General features: G+C 38.9%; 1 protein-coding gene across 5 annotated transcripts in view; it reads right to left on the bottom strand.

Annotated features, from left to right (window-relative positions):
- Positions 1–22403, bottom strand: part of ncoa1 (nuclear receptor coactivator 1) — a 46138-nt gene that overhangs the window by 8848 nt on the left and 14887 nt on the right. For 4 of the 5 annotated variants that reach the window (XM_089118785.1, XM_039691844.2, XM_039691847.2 and 1 more), the window contains 9 exons: positions 19273–19378; positions 15459–15625; positions 5972–6078; positions 5615–5792; positions 4613–4792; positions 4322–4420; positions 2819–2959; positions 1425–1572; positions 347–1328 (listed from right to left, as the gene is read on the bottom strand). In XM_089118785.1, coding sequence (XP_088974911.1) covers positions 347–1328; positions 1425–1572; positions 2819–2959; positions 4322–4420; positions 4613–4792; positions 5615–5792; positions 5972–6078; positions 15459–15625; positions 19273–19370 — 2100 coding nt within the window. In that variant the 5' untranslated portion in view covers positions 19371–19378. The remainder of the gene's footprint in view (positions 1–346; positions 1329–1424; positions 1573–2818; positions 2960–4321; positions 4421–4612; positions 4793–5614; positions 5793–5971; positions 6079–15458; positions 15626–19272; positions 19379–22403) is intronic. The other variant, XM_039691846.2, reaches the window with a different exon arrangement.

Here is a 22403-nt window from a genome sequence, read left to right as displayed (position 1 = left end):
AGGGTTTTCAAGATTAATAATAATAAGAAATATTAATTGAGCATCCAATCAGCATATTATATTAAATTCGGAAGGATCACGAGACAATAAAAACTGGAATAATGGCTGCTGAAAATTCAGTTTTACCAAAGGAATAAAGTTATGTTATTTTAAAGTGTAATATTTCACAAACAAAACAAAAAAATCTTACCGACCCAAAACTTTTAAATGATAGTGTAAACATAACTTGAGTTGTGAAGTTTATCAATAATGTTAAGGCTTTAGTTGTTGTGGCATAGTAACACGCAGATGTACTGAGATTTTCTTTCATCAGGGACAAATATGGAATAAATCAGGAAGTAAATACCGGACTGGGCTTGCCACTGGATTGAGGTGAGCAAGCGATAGCAGACACGTTGGTGGCTGCAGCAGCGGCACAGGGTACGTTCTCTCTGCTCCCTTTCTTCTCGGCCTTCACCTTGACCGTCTGGAGGCTGAGAGCGGCCGGAGGAGGCAAGTCCTCCAGGTCCTTTTCATCCGTATCCAGCAGGAAACGTAGCAGCTGGTGGTCCTGGGGCTCCTTCCCGAGCCCCCGTGCTACCAAGGCCGCATTGGGGCTGGTTGGAGGCTCCTTCTTAATGTCAACCTCCTTGCCCGCATCTGCAGGGCTGTTGTCTTGGAGCAGGCCGTGCAGAATCTTATGGCGCTCGGTCAGACTGCGGTGAGAGCCCGGGCATTGGGGCACGGGTGAGGGACGGGGTTGAGAGTCGTGTTCGGAGGCACCCGCATCGGGGCTGCTGTCCAAGAGCTGGTTGAGTTTGGAGTTGCCCACCGTCTTGGGCTCGTCGGTGGATGCTTCCGGCGGTTTGGCCGGTGGCTGACGTGCCGGAGAGCTGCTGGGGGTCGGAGTCTGTCTGGGAGGCAGGGGAGAAGGGAGAGAGAAACCGACACCATCGCCACTGGATTGCTGCCTGGTCAGTCCGCCAGCGGGTGAGTGAATGCCGGGCGTAGAGGGGGAAAAAGGATGGCCGGGCACACGTGGGCTGCCGGCCAGGCCCGGGCTACCCCGTGGAGGTCGGGGCGACATGAATGAGGTAGAGGTGGATGTGAGCGGGCTGCCTAGTGGAGAGGGGCTGCTGACCTGCTGGGAGGGCCCAACACGGCTGGGCGTCAGGTAGCCTGGTGGAGTGGGTGTGGGGGGTCCAGGAGTGGCACAGGTGCCGTTGCTGTTGTTGAGATGGAGGCTGAGGTCACTGGAGGGCTGCAGGGCAGGTGAACGGGAGGGCGGGGCAGCAGGAGATGGAAGGCTGGGGGTAGTGTTTTCCTGAGAGCTAGCAGTGTTGTGTTCCCTAAAACACACATTCAAATAAACAAACATGAGGGATCCAATAGTCATCGTGTGCTGTGTTTAGAGAAATTAAAGGGGCATTCTCTGTGTTGGTTACCTGTCTATAGTGTGAATGCCCATGATGAAGGGCTGTACATCTGGGTTTTGGGGGCAGCAGAATTTGCAGCGCGTCTGCGCACTGAGGGACGTCCCGTCACTGAGTGTGAAATGGTAGAGAGGACTGATGGCCGTGCCGTGGGTCATCACTGTCAACACATACATAGATTAAATCCGTCACAGTTTCTACAAAAATATTAAGCAGCGCAACCATTTTTGTACATCGTTAATAATAAGAGATTTTTATTGAGCAACAAATTAGGATACTAGAAGGATTCAGGATCATGTGACACTGAACACTGGAGTAATGGCCGCTGAATTCAGCCTTGTCATCATGAATACATTTTAAAACAGACAGTTATTGGAAATTGTTAATATTCCACTATACTACAGATTACAGAATATTTTGATTAGAGGCAGACCGATTAATCGGTCGATTTTTGGCATTTTTTAACATAATCGGCATCGGCCAATATCCAAGTATATCAAGCCAATTATTAGGCGGGCGCATCTGTGGGCAGCCTAGTGTTGTCGTGGAACACGTGTTTGACGCACGCTGCCGCTAGAGTCATTTTCCAGCCGAGCGAGCAGCAGAAATACGTTATTGTTAAATTATGAAGTTAAATTAAATAAAATATAATAAATCTTAGATATAAAAAAAATTAAATCATTTAAAGTTTTTTTCTCCTTTTTTGTGATAATTAGGTTATGTCCATTTGTCTTTGTCCGTCAACAAACAAAACAAACCAAAAATACATGTTTCAGGACATTTTTTTAGAGGATAAAATGTTTTTGTTGAGAAAGTTTGTCTATGTTAAGTAATTATCATTTCTTTTAGATTTTATCTTTCAAACAGAGGTTAAAAACCAAGCAAATATCGGCCAAAATAAATCGGCAGCATTAATCAGCCATCGGCCGACCCGGATTTCAAAAGATCGGTATCGGCATCGGCGTGAAAAAAAAAAACGATCGACCTCTAATTTTGATCAAATAAATGCAGCCCTGGTGAGGACAAGTGACTTTCGAAAACATAAAAAAATAGACTCCAAACTTATGAATAGTTATGCATACCCTATATTCATACCCATACAGCCAATTTTCTTTTTATAAACTTCTTGCACTTTGAATGGAGGAAAGCATTAGGCATAAATCAAAATAATATAATATAATAATATCAAAATATTGAATTTTCAATCAAAGAAAGAAAATTTTACTGCTTTTTCTGGCAAATCAAAACTGGCTACTCGATTAAATGAAGAAATAATCCACAGATTGATCAAATACATCGTTAAAAGGTAAAGGTTCTCTAGGTAAAGAAAGACAAGGTCTAATCATCGCTGCTTTAAAATGTCAAGTACTAGTCAAAATGGCTAGAGCGGAGGTGAACGTGCTCACCCTCATGAAGCAGCTTCTTGGCATGGGAGGGCTCGTTGCCCTGAGGCTGGAAGAAAGCATAGATGCACTTCCTGACCAGATCCTCCCAACCTGGTCGGCCTGTGGCCCTCAGAGCACTCGTCTCAATAGAGATGATTTTCCCTGCACAAACACAGAGAGAGAAAGATCATTCGATTTTGTCAACAGGACTAGAAGTTCAAGGGGAATGCTTTTACATTGCAGTTTTAACAACAAACAGTTTTGCGCTTCCTTTTGCAAGAATAGAAAAAGCATAGTTTCAGTTTCAGTCTGCATGTTTGTTATTCTTCTCCAGCATGTTTCTTTTTCTTCTCTTGCACTAAACTAAGCAAGACTTTTGAGGAACAAAGCCACATCTGTATTTACACAGGAATGACAATCGCAGGAAACAACGTACAAGCTCAATGTACCCGTCACATATGTGATGCTTGGTATTTAAAACAAAACAAATAGAGTGCATTCAAATGGAAGGTGACGTCCGGAGATGCATTTTAAAGAGGTCTTATGGTGCTTTTTAATGTTTTCCTTTCCTGTAGTGTGTAATGTATCTGTTTGTGCATGTTTACGATCTGATCCATTTATTCTATCTAACAGAGGATAGAATAAACCAGACCTGTCTAAAATGCCAGGATTGAAGTCAAAATAATCCATCAGCTGGCCAATCAGAGCACTGTGAGCTTTTCGGAAGGATGAGCCTTTTAGAAATTAGCATGTTTCAGACAGACAGGGGATAGAGGAGCTACAACAACATATCGTATGTACAGTACAGTGAACTTTTTTTTATTAATCCCAAAAATTGAAATAATTGACTTTTAAAATAGCATCATATGACACCTTTATAGGTGTTTATCAAAATCATTATTTCAAAAAGCACATAAAAAAAAAATGGCTGTGTTCAAAATTGCCCCCTGTACCCACATAAGACCAGCGGTTTGGAAAATGGATTGATGGATGATTGAGCTGCGGGCACCATCTTCCGGTGAGACACGTCACAGTGCATTATGGGCATTCTCTAGCCGCTGAGTGTACAACGGTTATATACTCGTTATTGCGGTGCATTGTGGGATTGAATGAGTGCACTGGATGGTATTGGACACCTCTACAAACATCTGTCCCTTCAAATAATGCCCTATTTAAGGGTATAGGGGGCGATTTCATACACAGCCAGTGAGACAAAAGAGTCCATCTAATATGTTTGCATACAAAAACAATTAGGAGTTTGTCCTCCAGTGTGAATATTTGTGTCCATATTTGTTATCAAAAACCTTACTAGAATCTCTCGCTAACTTAAACTACAGTATTTATTTTTTATCAATTTTATTTCGACAACAGCTTTTTCAACTACTGTTTTCTGATTTGCAATAGTCTTTTTATTTTTGATTTACTAAAATGTGTAAATCAATAGTTTAGTCTTTGGTTTAGCTTATGACAATATTTTATGTAAAGTCTAGTAAGTGTTTGTGTGCGTCTATAATGAAACACTACCTGTAGGGTCCTGCTTGGTGATGAAGGACTCCGTATTGACAGGGATCTGAGGTGGACGGGGCATTCGACATGCTATACATATCAAACACCTCTGCAGGTCTGTGGACAACAGCGACATCATGGTTTAAACCAGTGACCCAGCCATTATAATAATGGAAAAAAAAAAAAAAAAAAAAAAAAAACTGTTTTCAGATTTGAACACTGGCACGTCAATGACAGCTTCATCAGACTCCCAGCACTAAGCTAAATATTTATATGGGTATGACTTTATGAGTGTGTGTGTGGTCTCACCCTCACCCTCCTCCTGCACTGCTCTGGGCTGAGAGACCGTGAAGCACTGCATGAGCTCATACTGTTGTCGGGCCTCCTGGTTCTCTGTGTCCACCTCATCTGGAGGCCTTTTCAGCAACCTGCAGTTAAACGTGTGGCTGTTCCTCCGGCCTTGCTCCTGAGGCCATGGCACACCGTTTACTGAAAACACACACACAGATGAACAAGGTAAATGAAGAGAAGTACGAGATAAAGACCACCAGTGGAGTGTAAAGGCGGGCATACACTGTGTGATTTGTGTCCCATTTTGAGTCGAATTCTGGCTCGTGTGATTATTTTTTGGGTTGGGGCGATTTGTCGTGGAGTGTTAGTGTACAGGGAGAAACAAGAGGTGATTAACCTCTCCCGATCGACAATCGCATGGTCGGATGAATTTCTGGCATGAAATTTTATATATATATATATATATGCCCTTTTTATACATTTAATTTGTTTGACAGAAACTTTATCGGACCGAGTTCTTCACTCAAAATCACTCACAAATCTTTTGATAGTTCAATAATCTCAATTCAGTTTTCACAAAATATTCGTTGTTTTCATGTATTTTACAAGACATTTCCACCTTTTCATGCGTTTCATCTTCAGAAATATCTTTTTAATTGCGTGAGAACTATGACTTGCTTAATAATCCCGAACAGCCTCTTTAAGCAGGTTTTCCATTGACACAAGACGACCTGGTAAACTATTTAACAAACCTGTCTGAGATTGATAGCAGTTACCGAAAAATATGTGAAAAATAAAACAAACAAACTCTTTCTTTGAAAAACTAAAATCTCAATCTTTATTTTACAGAAATCCTACTTTTATTTGTGTATACATAAAACAGCTCAAGCTTTCTGTCACATAATAACGTTTGGGCAGAAGCAAAATCAGCATAGTAATCTTCTTCTTCTGCATGGAGTATATTGGGGCCTTTATCTATCATTCTGCTCTTACTGTTTCCGTCCTCACCGAGAGACTCACCAAGGCTTTTGGGTAGCAGGTTGCGCACAAACTCGTTGTGATCTCCCACATGAAGGATGCTGTAGACGCTGGAGGTCATCAGCTCTTCCTGACTATAACCCAGATAACTGGTGACATTTTCAGACACAAATACAATGCGCCCCTCGCGGTTCGCAACGAAAAAGAAGCCATCCAGGGCCTGGTGGAGTGGGCAGAGAATAGAGATAGAGGACACAAATAAGATGTATGTTGCACTAAAGTGCCATATTCCCAACCATAGGAAATGGGCCAGGCTCATATGACAACAAATATAGGGCTACGGCAATACTCAGAAAACAGTCTTTTGTACAGATAAACAGCTTGAAAAGTTCAACATACCTCCAAAAGGAGTGGCCCAAGGGCTTCCTTCTCCACCATGTCCTGACTGCTGGATGATATGTCACTCTTTTGAACTTCATCATCTGGAGACATCAGAGCTGCTTTCTCTGTGGGCACACAAAGAAATTTCAAATCCCAGGTAAATCATACCAAAATTTGAGAGAGATTTGAGATTTTTTTTTGACAGAAATACACAAACACTTTTATTCCATTGGGATGCAATAAATCAAAATCTGCAGTAAAGACATTTATAATTTTACAATAAAAAAATCATGGTGTGTGTCCCAAAAAAAAAAATATGCATCACAGTTTCCACAAAAATATTAATTGTTTCAACATTGATAGTAAAAATGTTTCTTGAGCACCAAATCAGTATATTAGAATGATTTTTGAATGATCATCTGACACTGACTGCTGAAACTTTCGCGTTGACGTCACATGAACAAATGACATACAAATTTGTTCAAATAGAAGTTATTTTAAATTTGTAAAAAATAATTCACATTATGACTTCATAACTGTATTATTGATCAAATAAATGCAGCATTATAGACTTTTAAAAAAATCTCACCCACCCTAAACTTTGGACTGGCAGTTTGGATTTATATGCACTTTCTGTTGGTACGTACGGTGAAACGCACATTCACAGTTTTGTGGCCTCGAATTTTGGTCTAATCTAAGGCCAGCAGGTTTTAGTTTGCAGGTATACATAATCCACACCCTCCAAACAAATCTTATGCATCCCTACCTGTCAGAGCTTTCTCTAATGTGTTAGTGCCTTTTATTCACACACAAAAAAACATGCATCATTTCACTATTGTCCTCCTTCCTCTCCTGGACTGGGTGGATGAAAGCTACGCAGCGGAAGCTTCTCTTAGACTAATGCGAGCAAAGTGATACTTTTGGAGGGGAGCCAGCAGCAGTAAGTGCAGAGAGCACTCTTGAGAAACGCTTGAGACCACAGAGTCCCGATTCGGTCACTCCCATCGCAGTTAGACACAAAGAGCTGATAGAAAGTGTCAATAATTATTCTGCAGCCAAACTACTTAACCTTCTTTCTCCTCACGAGATCAAAGCTTCTGAAGGACCGTTTGAGAACTCGACTCGGTCCAGCAGCTGGAGAGAAGAGAGGACGAGACTGTTTGTTTTGGGCTGCATTCTAAGTGAAGATTTCTTGAAGGAAAGGCTAAATTTAGATCAGAGCTTGAGCGCCGTATTTACACACATAATAGCAACGTAGCTCTCGCCGAGGAACTTCTTAACGACGACATCAATCTGGTTTGTTTCAATCTGAACTTTGCAACGCAAGAGTTTAAAATGAAGTCAGTATGGTGGGAGACGAACAGGCATTTTGGGTTGTTAGACAAAATTTGGCCAATACATTGCGACTGAGAAGTGGTGTAATGTAATCTGGTGATTGTCGAAATTAATTGGCCTAAAAATGAAAGATACTCAAATCCTTTGGGTCTTTAAGGCCCCGTCCACACGGAGACGCGTTTAGGTGTACTACAACACGTACAATTTTTTTTGTCGTATTGGCGTTTCGACCAGACGGATCCGGCGTTTTGGGACACTGAAACCGCTATTTTTTGAAACCGGGTCCCAGGGTGGATAAATCTGAAAACGACATGCTTGCGTTTTCGTGTGTACAGCATAGACTGTAGAAAATATGTGTACGGTCGGCCAATCCGTATATTTTGTGAAACTATGATGTAATCACCCCACGTGTCGACTTGTCACACAGCAACAACAACTGCAGAACTGCTTGTATAATAATAATAATAATATAATATAATGCGGCAAAACTACTGAGCCTCTTGTATTCCTTTATTTATTATTTACTTGAATGTATTTTTATTTCATTTATTTTTTTAGGCCTATACTTTCTTTCGTATGCTATGGTGCTGGGATTTAAAGCAAAAATAATATACGACGATCGATGGGATTTATTTGATTATAACGGCTATTCAAAAAACGCACCAGATAACTCTCTCTTATAGCCAAATCCGTATGAAGTGCATTAGGCTACTCCATAGGCGTGTCCATAATGCTCCAAATGCAAAGTGGCGAGTCAGCATCGTCAACTTCCTCTTTTGAGTCAAGAATGACACAGAAAACACTAGTTTATTAATAAATAATTGAAATGTCGATATTTGACACATTTGTTACTTTTGCCGGTTCTTTTTGAGTCCGCTAACTAATCGAATATCGTGACTCCCTATTTTGTACCGGGCAATTTATGATTGTTCAATAAAGTTCTTGGTAAAAAAGAGAAACTGTGCCTAATATAATTGTACAGCCTAGATTTATTTTACTGTCTACAGTAGCCTACAGCACGCAAGGTTTTATGCGCATGTTCTAAGTCTTTTTCTCGCATTTTTAGTGTATCTCTATGGCAGAATTACAGCGCCACATACTGGTCTGGGATGTATACTACATCGTTTTCAGTCAGTTTCAGTGGTTTCGTGTGTCCACAGATATTTTGAGACGCCGCCGTGTTTACGGACTTTTGTTTTTAAAAAAACGAGGAAAATAACATCGGATAGGGAAAGTTTTGGCTTTGTGTGCTACTGATTTTCTAAGCATTCAGACTTCTCATATGGTGGACAATAAAACACAACTGAAAAATAAAAATCCTATATTTACATTAGTAAAATTTCAGTGAAATTATGCGACAAAAAAGGTCAATTGTTGATTGTCAATAGTTTAGAGAGATGAACGAAGCAAAGAACACATTGAAGTCTCTAACCAACCAAGCAGTTACCTGTTGGTTTAAATGGCAAATCCTGTCGCAAAATCGGCACAGATTCCTATTAAAACTGCTGATTCTGCCTGTGAAAATTCGGAGAGCAGCAGTAAATGTGATCGCACCTTTACATTGAGGGACGGATCCGAGCCATATCTAAAAACCTGAAGAACACAGAAACTTAGAGTAGTGCCCTTTTGGCTTGGATCATGACTTCCCGAGTTGACACAAATAAAAGTGTGAGGTATGTAAAGATTCTCCTCCTAAATACATCCTGTCAATTTCAATAATCATGGCAAAGTGAACAAATATCATCATGCACAGCCCTTAAAATGAGCTGAATAAAACTTCAAGTAATTTCATCCAGGCATTCAACTAAACAGAGAGCAAACAAAGCTAATGGCTGCTGGTTTTCACGACCTTTGCCATGCGAATTGTGCTCTGACTTAATTTCTCAGGTTTCAAAAAGTGCATTTGTTGAGGGGCTGGAATGTTAATGAAGTGCACTGTGCTGTATGAGAGCATGGCTGAAATGTGAAAAATGTCTTTGATGTACCCTTCATTAAACTAAAAGTGGCATCTGATCCTAGTATCCTCATTCATCTCATCTGGAAAACACATCAATAGTTTGCAAACGTTTTCATACCCACACACAGAAAGGATCGATCTGAAGTAGTCTAAAAAAAAAAACCTGAAGTTGCTAATACTTCCATGAGACATCAAAAGAATTTACTGATGTAGTTCTGAATTGTCTGAATTTAGGCTGAATGCGTAGATCTTTGATGATAAGAATTAAATGTGGGTGGTTGGTAAAAATCTTCGTATGAGTATTTTTATGTCATGGTGACAGACTAATCATGATATATTTGTTTTTTGTTTTTTGCTGGTAATCAAATGGGAAAAAAACAATACAAAACCCTGCTCCAGCTTTCATCATCATTTCCCCTTAAAGTTTAGTTAAAGTAGTTCGGTCACAAAAATATATTTACCATGGTATAAACAGACACACTTCCACCATTGCGAGGTATCGTATGTCATACTGCCCAGCCCCAAAAGTGTACCAAGAGACCTTCAGGTGACATTCCAGGTAAACATGTTTTTAAACGTTGATGATAGAACACATCTGAAAGGTTAAGCTTAAGAGGTGAAAGTGTGTTCTTGTCTGACAACATTAACACCACCCTAAGCCAGGGATAGGAGGGGCGGCAAGTTCCTGTTTCTCTTTCTCGCAGGAAGAGAGGGGAAGCTGAGGTCTACGAGAGGCCCTCTCTTGCACAAGGTCAAGGGGGCAGGGTAGCGTCGCCATTGGCTGTTCTCTCGCACGCCCCTGCGGCCCCCCGAAAAAAGCATATTGATCCCCTCCCTTCAGAGTGTCTACAAAACCACACTTCCTCCAAAACACATGGAGGCTTACAAAAAGGAGAGAACTAAAGCGTCATGAGAGATGGCGTTAAACTAATATTACAATACAATTACAAAACATTACAATAATAATGAACATAAACAACTTAAAAGGTCCTGTTCTTCGTGATGCCATGTTTTAAACTTTAGTTAGTGTGTAATGTTGTTGTTAGAGTATAAAAAATATCTGTAAAATTATAAAGCTCAAAGTTCAAAGCCAAGCGAGATATTTTATCTGTTAATTCCGCCATTGATAGTGTTTAGCCGTGTGTCCACCAAAGCGTTTTTTCCACGCGCCTGGCGTATGTTTTCAATTGTTGACGCGTTTTTTAAACGCCATGAGCGTACCGAGGCGCTGAGCGTTTTTTTCACGCTGAAGCGCCGAGCGCCCAGCGTTTTTTACTGGTCGCTGGGAGTTGAAAAATGTTCAACTTTGGATAAAACGCAGCGCTCATCACTGTCACTTTTTACCCAGCCATCCAATCACAGTGGAGGAGAGGCGGGACTAATACCACACCGACCAACTGTCACAACATGCAAACTGCAGTGGATATTCTGTATCATAGCAACGAAACGCCTCAACGGAAAAAACGCTGCGCTGCCAAAACGCTCTCAAGCGCCCAAAGCACGGCGTCTTCAGCAGAGCGTCTAGCGTTTTCAGCTGGCTAAAAACGCTTTGGTGGACACACGGCCTAAGTGTTTACATTGAAACGCATAAATTTGAGTAACAAACCACTTAGAGTATGTCACAGGTTTCCATGTCTTATAAATTACGGTAGTTAAGGCATGAACGCAGCATATTCGCATTGTTTTGGTTCAGGAGGAACTGTAAAAGGTGGCCGCCGTTTCGGTTGCGGTGCTCGGTAACTGAGGTCTGTCTAACCGCGCAGTGCATAGCATAAAACTCGCTGAGGACTTACAACCGGCATTACAAAAAATGTTTCTGAAACAAATCACTTACTCTGCCTTTAAGAGCCTGTGACAACAGGTTTACAAATACTCTCATTAAAGGATTAGTTCACTTTTGAAAAAACTTTTGCTGATAATTTACTCACCCCCATGTCATCCAAGATGTCCATGTCTTTCTTTCCTCAGTCGAAAAGAAATTTAGGTTTTTGATGAAAACATTCCAGGATTTTTCTCCATACAATGGACTTCAATGGGAACCGGATGGTTCAAGTATCAAAAGACAGTTAATAACTGTTTCAGATGCAGCTTCAAATGTCTTTAAACGATATCAGACGATGAATAAGGGTCTTATCATGCGAAACGATCGGTTATTTCAAAACTTATTCCAAAAATGTAACTTTTCTAAGGACAAATGCTAGCCTTGCTCTATTCTGTGAGGCGCGTTTACAACGTCACGTATTACGTAATTACGTTCAAAAGGTCACGGGCGACGTAGCCGAAAGTACAGAGTCAGTGTTTACAAGTTGAACGCATTGGTTGAACGTGCAAACTAGCTCAAACACCGTTTACAAAAAAGGAATTAAAAGGAAAAACAACGATGTCGGACGATTTTGATTCTGTACTTCCGGCTACGTCCCCCGTGACCTTTTGAACGTAATTACGTATTACGTGACGTTACAAATGCGCCTCAGAGAATAGAGCAAGGCTAGCATTTGTCCTTAGAAAAGTTACATTTTTGGAATAAGTTTTGAAATAACCGATCGTTTCGCATGATAAGACCCTTATTCATCGTCTGGTGTCGTTTAAAGACATTTGAAGCTGCATCTGAAACTTTTATTAACACTATCTTTTGGACCTTGAACCATCCGGTTCCCATTGAAGTCCATTATATGGAGAAAAATCCTGAAATGTTTTCATCAAAAACCTAAATTTCTTTTCGACTGAGGAAAGAAAGACATGGACATCTTGGGTGACATGGGAGTGAGTAAATTATCAGCAAAAGTTTTTTTCAAAAGTGAACTAATCCTTTAACAAATCTACCTGAAATGCATGAAACACGACATGTTGTGCACATCACCTGAGCACAAAACTGTTCGAAATGATCCTAACGTGAAAAAGTGAAAGTGTATTACCCTGCTCTCCCACAGTTAGTCACACATCTTCCTCCATTTATAGTCATAGAAACTGATTACACTTCTTGCTTAGGGAAAACCATCTTCCAACATAATTTAACCCATTTCCCACTGCTTCAAATGATAATGCATTTCCTCTTTCAGCGCATATGCACCATATATAACAGAGCGGTTTCAGCAACTATCAGTCAAGCGCCATTTTAAAGGATTATGGTGTATACATTACAGCCCTGCAAAGAAACCAGAGACATCTTAAAATGTTTGTGCTAGCCAGTGCCTGCCCACCTAATATGCAGAGCCCACCACCTTCTGACATTGATGAATTTTTAGATCTTCCGATAAACATCTTCTCGTGACCTCTTTGCATAAATGATATTCACTATTCCAGGGGCTCCTTAGTTTGCCATGCCAACAAAACCCTTTTTTAAGGTCTGCAAATCATCAGATGACATGTTTACCGCTGTCGAAAATGAAGAATGACCGGGTGCATGTTCTGAATTACTTCCAAGTGTGAGATAACAGGGTGATTTGGAGCTAGCCGACATGCTTTGTTCACACTTCAATATACTTTAAAGTTTTCAAGGTGCCTCTCATTGGGAAATAACAACAATCCAAATCATTTATTGAAGCAAAATACAGGCAAGGTTCATGTCAATACAATTAATACTATATTTCTTTAAGGTCAACCATAAATAATATCCAAACAAATGAAACGATCAATGATAAGGGAATGAGCCTGGGTCACAAGGACTTTACTCAACTTAAGGTCTCATCAGTAGTTCTTAGAAAATATTTAACCATTGACAAAACTTCTCTTTCTCTGAGAACGAAGCCAGTTTTGGTAAATTAGTTTCAAACGTATGTCTATTGATAGGCAGACCAACTAGTCCAAGTGCACTATACTGTATGTTATATAGCTTTGAAAATCAAGACAATTATTTATTTTTTTATAGTTTATTAATAAGAAATGAATTGAACTGCATTAAAATAATGCAGACTATAACAAAATATGTGCTGTCCACTTGGTATGTAAAAGAATTATTTGCATACCAAGTGGACTAATCTTAAGCAACCAGTCTTAAAAAGCTCAAATGCATCACTGCAGATCTGACTTTAAACATAACACAGACATCAAGCTTTGACAAGAGCTAACATCCCCTAATGATTGGTCAACACTAGACTGGCCAAACATCCCAAATGTCTTGCTAATATGAAGAGTTAAGCCAAAATTTGTTATCCTTATTCACCCTTGTCGTTACAGACCTGATATTTTCTTTCTTCTGTGATTGCAACAAAATTGCCCATGCAAGATCCCATGATGATAATAATGATTTCATTTGCACTTAATATTCTGACTACACTAAGTCTATTTGATTAGAACTGAATGGAGCTGCTGGACAATAACATCACTGTTTCTAAAAAACTGCTTTATAGCCAAATTGAACTCATTTAATAACTGATGATCTTTACAATGGTATTGATTTTGATACAATTGGTATCAGCACTGAAATGACTTCAGTTGAACAATGACACTATTTTCTTTACAGCAATGTTTCATTTTATTGAATGATTATTTTGCCGTTTAACCCTGTAATGCTAAATTGAAACAATCTGTATTCTATAAAGTGCTATAACAACATGCTGATTTGGTGCTCAAGTAACATTCGTATTATCAATGTGAAAACAGCTGTGCTGTTTAATATTTTAAATGTAAAAAAACAGAGAAAATTTTAGGATTTTTTTGAGAAATAGAAAGTTCAAAAGAACAGTATTTTGAAAAGCATTATAAATGTTTTACTGTACTTTCACTCAATTTAACGCATATTTGCATTATAAAAGTCATAATTTCTTAATAAACAAAAAACAAACTAACAGTACAGAGCTCAAACTTTTGAACAGTCTACAGGAAGACAACATCCCAGCAGAACTTTAAAAATGTACTTTACCACTGAGTGCGTCTTAAACATAATGTGTTCTCTTCATTTTATGGCTTTGTCTGAGAGCTCTGTCCAGTTACTGATTAAAACAAACCAAAAAGGCAAGCAAATAATCACATCCTCTGGGCCCCCCAAAAATATATCACTAAAAACACTGCGCAACCAATTTAGAAGCTCCTAAAAAAGGAGTGACGAGGGAACAATGTCGTTCTCACCACTATGATTTACAGCCAGTCCAACAACCAGATAAAAACCTTTTGTTGTGTTTCACAATTCAGTTTATTTCCCCTATTAGTATTTAAGATGACCGAAGGAACACGAATTCTAATCAGATTAGGGATGTCAATAAACCAAACATCAAGTGTTACATGCACTATACAGGGTTTTTCCTGGGTTAAAAATGGTAATGGCGGACAAGCACAATCATCCACACATAGTAAAATAGACCCTACACATGTGAACTGTGATCCCAGTACAGACCATAGATACAGATATTTCTTGGTGCGTACCTTAGTGCTCAATTCCGATTTATTGCTCATATCCAATTTTTTTGTATAGCTGTGCACATTGTTGTTTTAAAAGCGGCCAAAATCAGATTCCACTGCAAACAAATCATAGTCCTGAACTGACCTGCATGTGCAAAAGAGCAATATAAGACGTCACGCAGCACGCTGTCATACGGAAGTAAACACGGAGGACATTAAAGTAAGCGATTTTCTGTTTTATTTGTGTGTGTTTTTTTCTGACACATCACTGTTTTGATGACGTCAGATATTGTATGTAAAATCTTTGAAGCGACTCCCATGAAAGCAGAATTGTGACGAATATTGCAGATTTCATGTGTTTATCCTTTTTTCCCCAAACAGCATTAGTGTCGTCCCCAGATCTGACCCACTTCTGGTACGTGTGGATTCAACTGGTACCAAATGTGGGCCCGATCTTGGTCGACACTATGTTGTTGTCTGGGTGGTTGTAATGAAAGGATTTATGAGCATGCAGAACTCACACTGAACAAAAACTGCAGATTGTGACTAACTTTAACACATCTGATTGGCCACTGTGTTCCCGCTCGCAACAGATATATCTGTGATTAGCTACAAAGCACAACACTGAAGGAGAGTGTTTTAAAGCAGACAGCTATCAGCGGGTACAAGTACTGCAGAACGGCAAATGATCAAATAAATCTTTGGCTTGACATATTTTTAATGCAGGAAAAACCCTGATGAAAATTGTTGCAGTTAACTGAACTATCAAATCATCTCCAGTGTCAATTTCCTGTCTGTCCTTGTGAAGTGAATGGAAAAACTTGAACACAGCCCACACACAGCCCCGATGGAAAAGCGCGGACACTGGCTACTCACCCTGCTCGCGCCGTTTGATCTGCTGGATCTGGTCCACGGTGCTCTTTAAGATGTGGCATTTGTCTGGCTTCACGTTCAAGCTGGCAATGTCGCTCATGTTGGCCGATAGTAACTCGGCCAGTTCGTCAATGTAGCGGCATTCCAGCTCCCGCCTTCGCTTCTCCACACTACCATGCGTACACAAACATGAACAAAAAAAAAAAAAAAAGAATTGTAAATTTTTTAGCACTCACTTGAAAGATTAAAGTCTAAAGCACAGTACCTTATTACAATGAAAATGGAAACAATAAAATATTAAATGTACATAAAATGATCTATTACAAAATAGAGTACTAAGTTTGGGGTCAGTAGGATTTAAAAAAAAAAAAGAATAGTTTTATTCAGCAATGATACATTAAATTGATTAAAAAGTTACTTTAATTTAATTATATATAAATATAATAAAATACAAAAATTATATAAAATACATAATTTATATATATATATATATATATATAATGCTGTCTTGAGCAATGAAAAAAAAAATCTTACCAACCCCAATTTTTTTTAAAAAAGGGCCAATTAAGCATATTTAAAATGTAAATATTCAATATTTTAATTATATTTTCTATGAAATGTTCTATATTAATATTTATTTATATATTAAATAATCAATATGCAGGGATATACAGTATACAGTAAATAAAAAAAAATATATATATAATCGGGCTAGTACCTGCATGACTCGTCATAGACATAAACAAAGAGTAATAGCTCCGGCTACAGAATGTACTTCCGCAAGACACATGTAGTTCTGTTTATGACAAAAGTTACAGACTGCAGCTTTAAAGAGTCCAACAATCAGCTCTCCCTTCCTTTGCTGGCACATGAACAACCAGCAGCCTTAAAGGGGGAAAAATAAACAAAAGAAAAAGCCAACCTGCTGCTGGTCTATGTTATGATGTTTTTAAGACAAAGCCTTGAAGTGGTAAAGTTTGGCACAGAGACTAAGTGGGCATTCTGCAAGGACTTGGGCTCTGAATAATTCATGATGCTCAGAGAGCACTATGATTACAAACAGCCCCTGAACCCCGTCTTTAGCGGTCTCAGCGTTCTGCCACCTGATAGAAGCAGAGGATTCTGTAGTTTAAAGGAAGAATGCTGGGCGAGAGGAGACTATAGGTGCACTCAAGGACAAACTGTGGGTGGCCTGGAACCAGAGCGAGGCTAAAACACACACTTTTACACAGACGTATCATTGTAGAGCTAATAAGGGTTGGGGTGTATACAGTCCTTGCACTAGAAGGCATTCCTCAAAGGCTTATGTTGCACATGGGTTATCAAGCTGAGAAGAGAAAAAGAAAAAGAGAGAGGCTGAATAGGACAGAGAGACAGATGGTCAGGGGGCTATGGTGAAGTAATGTTAGATATCAATGGAATGCAAAGGCTTCAGGCCATTTATCATCCAGTTAAAAACAAGAGTCCTATAATTGCATGCACCGTTTTAAAAGCAACTGAAATAAATGTCACAAAAATTCAAGGATTCTAAAAGACGCAGAATTAGTGAGTTTCAGTGACCACTGTTTATTCTTCAACGATCCTTGCTCAACTGGCTAACGCATAGCCTACAGAGTACAGGACAGCACACCTGTTTTCAACATTGATGATAATAAGAAATGTTTCTTGAGCACCAAATTAGTATATTAGAAGGATTTCTGTAGGATCATGCGACACTGAAGACTAGCGTAAAGGTAAACTGAAAAAACATTCCACAATATTGGTTTTTACTGTATTTTTGATTAAATAAATGCAGCCTTGGCAAGCATATATTTTAAAAAGTCTTGCCATTCAAAAGATGTAAATGGCAAAGTTATTAAAAAGATGTAAATAAAAAATAAATAAAAGACCCAATATGCTTTAAGCAGAATCAAAGAACGAACTTGGAGATTGCATAACAGGTGGTTGTGCTAAATACCACTTGCTGAGGTATTCCGCCATACATTATAGTTATCCACTTTACACACTTAGAAAAGTGCAACGTTTTATTTTGTATCACCATTCTTGGTCGAGTTACTCTACTCGTGTGACTGTATTTAAAAATGGAAAACGTGGAGGTGTTTGGTCGCTTCTCTGCTTGGCCCATATTGAATGAACTGGGCTAGTTAAGTGCTAGAATCACGCTGATTCTGATTAAATCTAACGATCGATTATCATATCATGTCAAACCATGCAAATTATACTTTGTTCTCAAATTGTTAACAACATCAGCATTGTGCAACTACATTTAAAGCCCTTCAGATATGCATCCTTATTTTCGCAAGGGCCCAGTTGCAGTCTTTTTTTCCAAACTCTCACTCCACAGTCTTTTGTATTTTACAACGGGTGAATCTCTAATTGTCACTGTTGATTGTCGATTTGAACCTTTCTGGATCCGCCATCAAATTAATAAGTTTAATTACCTCCAACATCCTCACACACAATATAGCCTACTAGCCAAGGCTCCTTTATATGTCGTAATGACGCTAAGAAATGCTTAAATTTCCCACGGAAATCCACCAGTACCACTGGAATGAAAAACGTTATTACAAGCTTACCGTTTTGAAGCGAGCAAAGGCAAGCAGATAGTTCTGAACACTGGCTGGTTATGAACTTGCTAAGATAAATTATTTTGGATAATTTCTAACCCCAGAAAGTTACGGACTGGAGATTTAAGGGCAGTAAGCCACTCATTTTGGTACTTGCGACTCAAAATCATCCGATTCCAGTCTCTGGCCGGTCGATCGGTGCATCTCTATATAATTAACTTATTTATTCATCAAGGCTCAGTCATCAAGGGGAATTAATAATTAAGAATAAAAACAAAACAAAACATAGATCTGCCTGGTTCATAACAAATCAAAATAACATGGATTCAGAAATTCGAAATTATTTAATGCTAATTTCAATATACAAATCTTAAAGGGACTAACAATCAGTCCCTCTCCTTGCATGACCAATGGCTGGCATTGGAGTATGAAAGGATGGAGGAAAGTGCTTATCTGTTGAGGTTGTGCTGCTTCTGAGTGAACGTACGAATGACTTGCAAGTGTTAGCGCATGATACCATGTGTGGGAGAAGACAGCAAAGAAAGTAGGTCAGCGGCTTGCCAAGGTTGTGCGCAGGCGCGCTGCATACACAGGTCAGGCCGCTGTGTGGGGTTGCTGTAGAAACAGGCAGTTAAATCAGCCCCACCAAGGCCCTATGGAAGACTATCACTCAGCTAGAAAGACCTGTTCTCCTCCAACCAACCCTGACACAAGGAAACCTTGTGCTGGCCATTTATGTCACAACTAAAAAAACAACCGTTGGACCTATATCATGCATTGCTCATGACAGAGCTGTTGTGTTTACAGGGAATGGGGTTTGAATCCAGTCTGGGCCATAAAAAGCCAATAAAACTATTGGGGGGACTAATATATATATATATATATATATATATATATATATATATATACACTGTATATTTGACAAATTAAATTAATTAAAAAAACATTACACATTTTTTAAATATTTTTGTAAATATTCAGTGTTTTTTGTAAACAAAGAAAACTAAAAAGAACACAAAAATAAATTAATAAATTTTTTTGTACACTTTAAACAAGCACAATTGTTAAAATAGACCCTTTTCCCCTATTCGACATTTGCTGCACTTCCTCTGACACACCTTGACGCCATTGTCATCAGCCTGAATGTTTAGCATTGTATTACATGAAAAAACATAATTGCTAAGATCATATAAAATACTCACTAGTAATGTGAACTGAAAGAAAGACTAAAATATGATCTCATACTTCACCTGGGACCAGAGGTATCACATGGAGAGCCCTTCCTCTTCCATGACTCTGGGGTGTTGGGGTCAAGGACATTTTCTCCTGCAGCACTCATTTTGAGCATATGCACACCTGCAAAACAGGGCAGTAACGGGTCAGCCGACAGTCAAGCTTGAAGGAACCATTCTACTAAAACACAAATCAGATCAATACAGTTAAGTCATCCGGTGGAGTAAACAACAGAAAAAGTTAGTAATGGTAGTTTTTATCTGATACACACATGTTGTAGTCACCTGATTTTTTGATATCCGCTAGAACTACAAAACAATAGGGGCAAAAGGATGCCAGGCATCTCTTCAGACCAACAGGTTCTGGAAAACCAGCAAAAATACAAGTCTGACCAGTTCTGTAATAGGTACCTTTTTACTGTAAACGCCATGATAGGCGACATATCTCGACCAGATTGAGCATAACAGTCAGATGACTCCATATCAGGCACAGTCTGAAGTGACAGCTCATTCCTGCTAGCAGTACACATAATCAATGGCTCTTTGCCGGGGAATCGCAATCTGCTGTGAAAGGGCTTGCTAACTAAAAGCCTTGTTTCATCTGTGGCGCTGTCCACCCAGCACTACGATCTAACTCTTGCTGTTAAAAGGAACCACTGAAAATCCCACTTGTGAGGATACTGCATATAACCATTATTATGTAACACTGGGAAGAATCCACAGCCAAAGGTGGCCATTCTGCCAATGAAGACCCTTTCAACTGGGTTTGGGGTTTTTCTCCCATCATCTCATGGACATTTTGGTTACATGAACTATTCTGCCAAAAAGTACCAGCCTTTGGATGAGACGTTAAACCGAGGTCCTGACTCTCTGAGGTGACAACAGGATGTCCTTCGAATAAGAGTAGGGGTGTTAACACTAGCATCCCGGCCAAATTTGCCCATTGGCCACTGTACATCCTAATCATCCCCATATTCACTGTATATGTGTGTATGTGTGTGTATACTATATATTTATATATATATATATATATATATATATATATATATATATATATATATATATATATATATATTGATGCCGTTATAGTGCGTCTAGATATCTAGGCTACATGTTTACCACACAGCATTTAGCAGAATTGTAATTTTTACTGAATTAAACCGTATGAAACATTTGACACTAGATTATTATTATTATATTTTTTACTGTTTACTTAAAGAACTAAAAATAATTCACATTTCTCATTTCATTTTCAAATGAAAGAAACAGCTAAAACTGAACACAAACTTAATGCTGTTTTTTTTTTGCTACTCACAAAGCATATTATAAACAGTAAAGTATGCCAAATAAGACATCTGCACAAAACAAAAAAAGCAGACTGTCTGAATGACGAATCACTCTTTACAGTAGGTGGCGTTTAAGAAGCATCTAGCTTATAAACAATTCTTTATACAGAGAAAAAAGAAAATGCCATCAGCACTTTTCTAAAGACAGTCAGTTTCCCTTCAGATATACATTCATATTAACCTCCACCCCCAATTCAATATTTACATTTTTCCACCTATATTTCAAGCATCTTATACAGTGAGCTTGCTGTGCTTGGTACAGTATTTTCTCTGCTGCCTCTCCTCTTTGCATCCGTCTTCAGCGTGTCCCATTTCTGGCCTGTGTTAACATCCTGTTTACAGACTTCATAATATTTCCACACACTCGTCAATTTGGGAAATGATTGCAATGCAGTTTGCGTGCAAGTCCGGTATAAAGATCGACCAGAATAAGAAAAAAAAAAAAAAAAAAACGGTTGCTGATTGTGTTTGGAGTAAAAACCGTCCAGTTTCAATTTAGGCCAGTCGACCAGTGTATCTCTACCTATTAGTAATACTTGTATTTTTACTTTTAATGAGTGCATAAAAAAAAGATATATGTACTTTTACTTAAGATTGGCTTTTAAGTACTTCATCCACCACAGACAAATGTACAATGTTCCCTAAAAGAATCAGGTGTCCTCAGTTGCAGAATGTAACCATAGAAACAGGACACATCAATCTTCACATTTAAAGGAATACAAAAGAATATGCAGCATTTTGCATATGCAGCACACATACCATTGCACAACATACCACTAAGGGTATTCAGAACCAACACTATTGTTTACGTGTCTACAAACAAACCTTAATAACAAAAGACTACAGTTCCCGTTGCTACTAATATTGCGTGTTACATATTGTACAACAAAGTAAGGATAAAAAAAATGTTATTCCAGCTAATAAGACTTCAATGATGATAAAAAGCAAGATCACCACTGCAATACAGACAATGAAAATGCCTGGCTGAGATCTGCCCAGGTTAAGAGCACTTAAATGGCAAGACCACACTTGTGACAGCACACCAGATGTCAACTCGTGATTAGGGGTGGGAAGGGAATCTCTAAGCACCTCACGATTCAATTACGTTTCAGAGGGCTGCGTTTCGATGCTAAAGCGATTATTGATCATCTGAATCTTTTTGTGTGTATGTATGACTATAAATACTTTGCTTTAAAAGTACAACGTAATGACCCATAAAGAACTAACATACAATATTTTTTATTAGCATTGCAAAGAACCAACAGAAAAATAAATGTGTGCCTGAACTAGCAGCATACTTGTAAATTGATAATATAACAATCGATTCAAAAGATATGAATCGTGTTCTGACGGTTATTATGAACATAGATATCTATATAAAGGCTAGATATCTCGTCCACGCTGCTGGCCAATGGAGGTCGACGTCTGCACCAGGCCGCCATCTTGTCACAGGCAGCTTGCTCACTCGTAACATTGTGTTAATGGTACATGTACTATTTAAATTACCATAACTTGCTCAATTTTCTACCGATTTTCAAACGGTTTGGTTTGTTATAAACGTCAGAGATGTAGTTATGACACAGCATACTTATGAATAATAAGTGTATAAATAAATAATCATCCAGATAATTATAGCCACGTTAATAACGTTTGTAAGACACCAAACCGTTTGTAAATCCGTTAAGATTTCAACGAGATAAGAGTATTTGTGTTCGTGCTGACCACTCATCTTACATCAGCTTGCCTGTGATAAGATGGCCGCCAGTGATGACAATAGAAACTCCGCCTTAAGACATCTAGCCT

Source organism: Pimephales promelas, chromosome 13 (genome assembly GCF_988280905.1).
Source record: "Pimephales promelas chromosome 13, fPimPro1.hap1.1, whole genome shotgun sequence".
Classification (NCBI taxonomy): domain Eukaryota; kingdom Metazoa; phylum Chordata; class Actinopteri; order Cypriniformes; family Leuciscidae; genus Pimephales; species Pimephales promelas.
The sequence above is the reverse complement of the archived record's forward strand: the minus strand, read 5'-3'. Positions and strand labels throughout refer to the sequence as shown.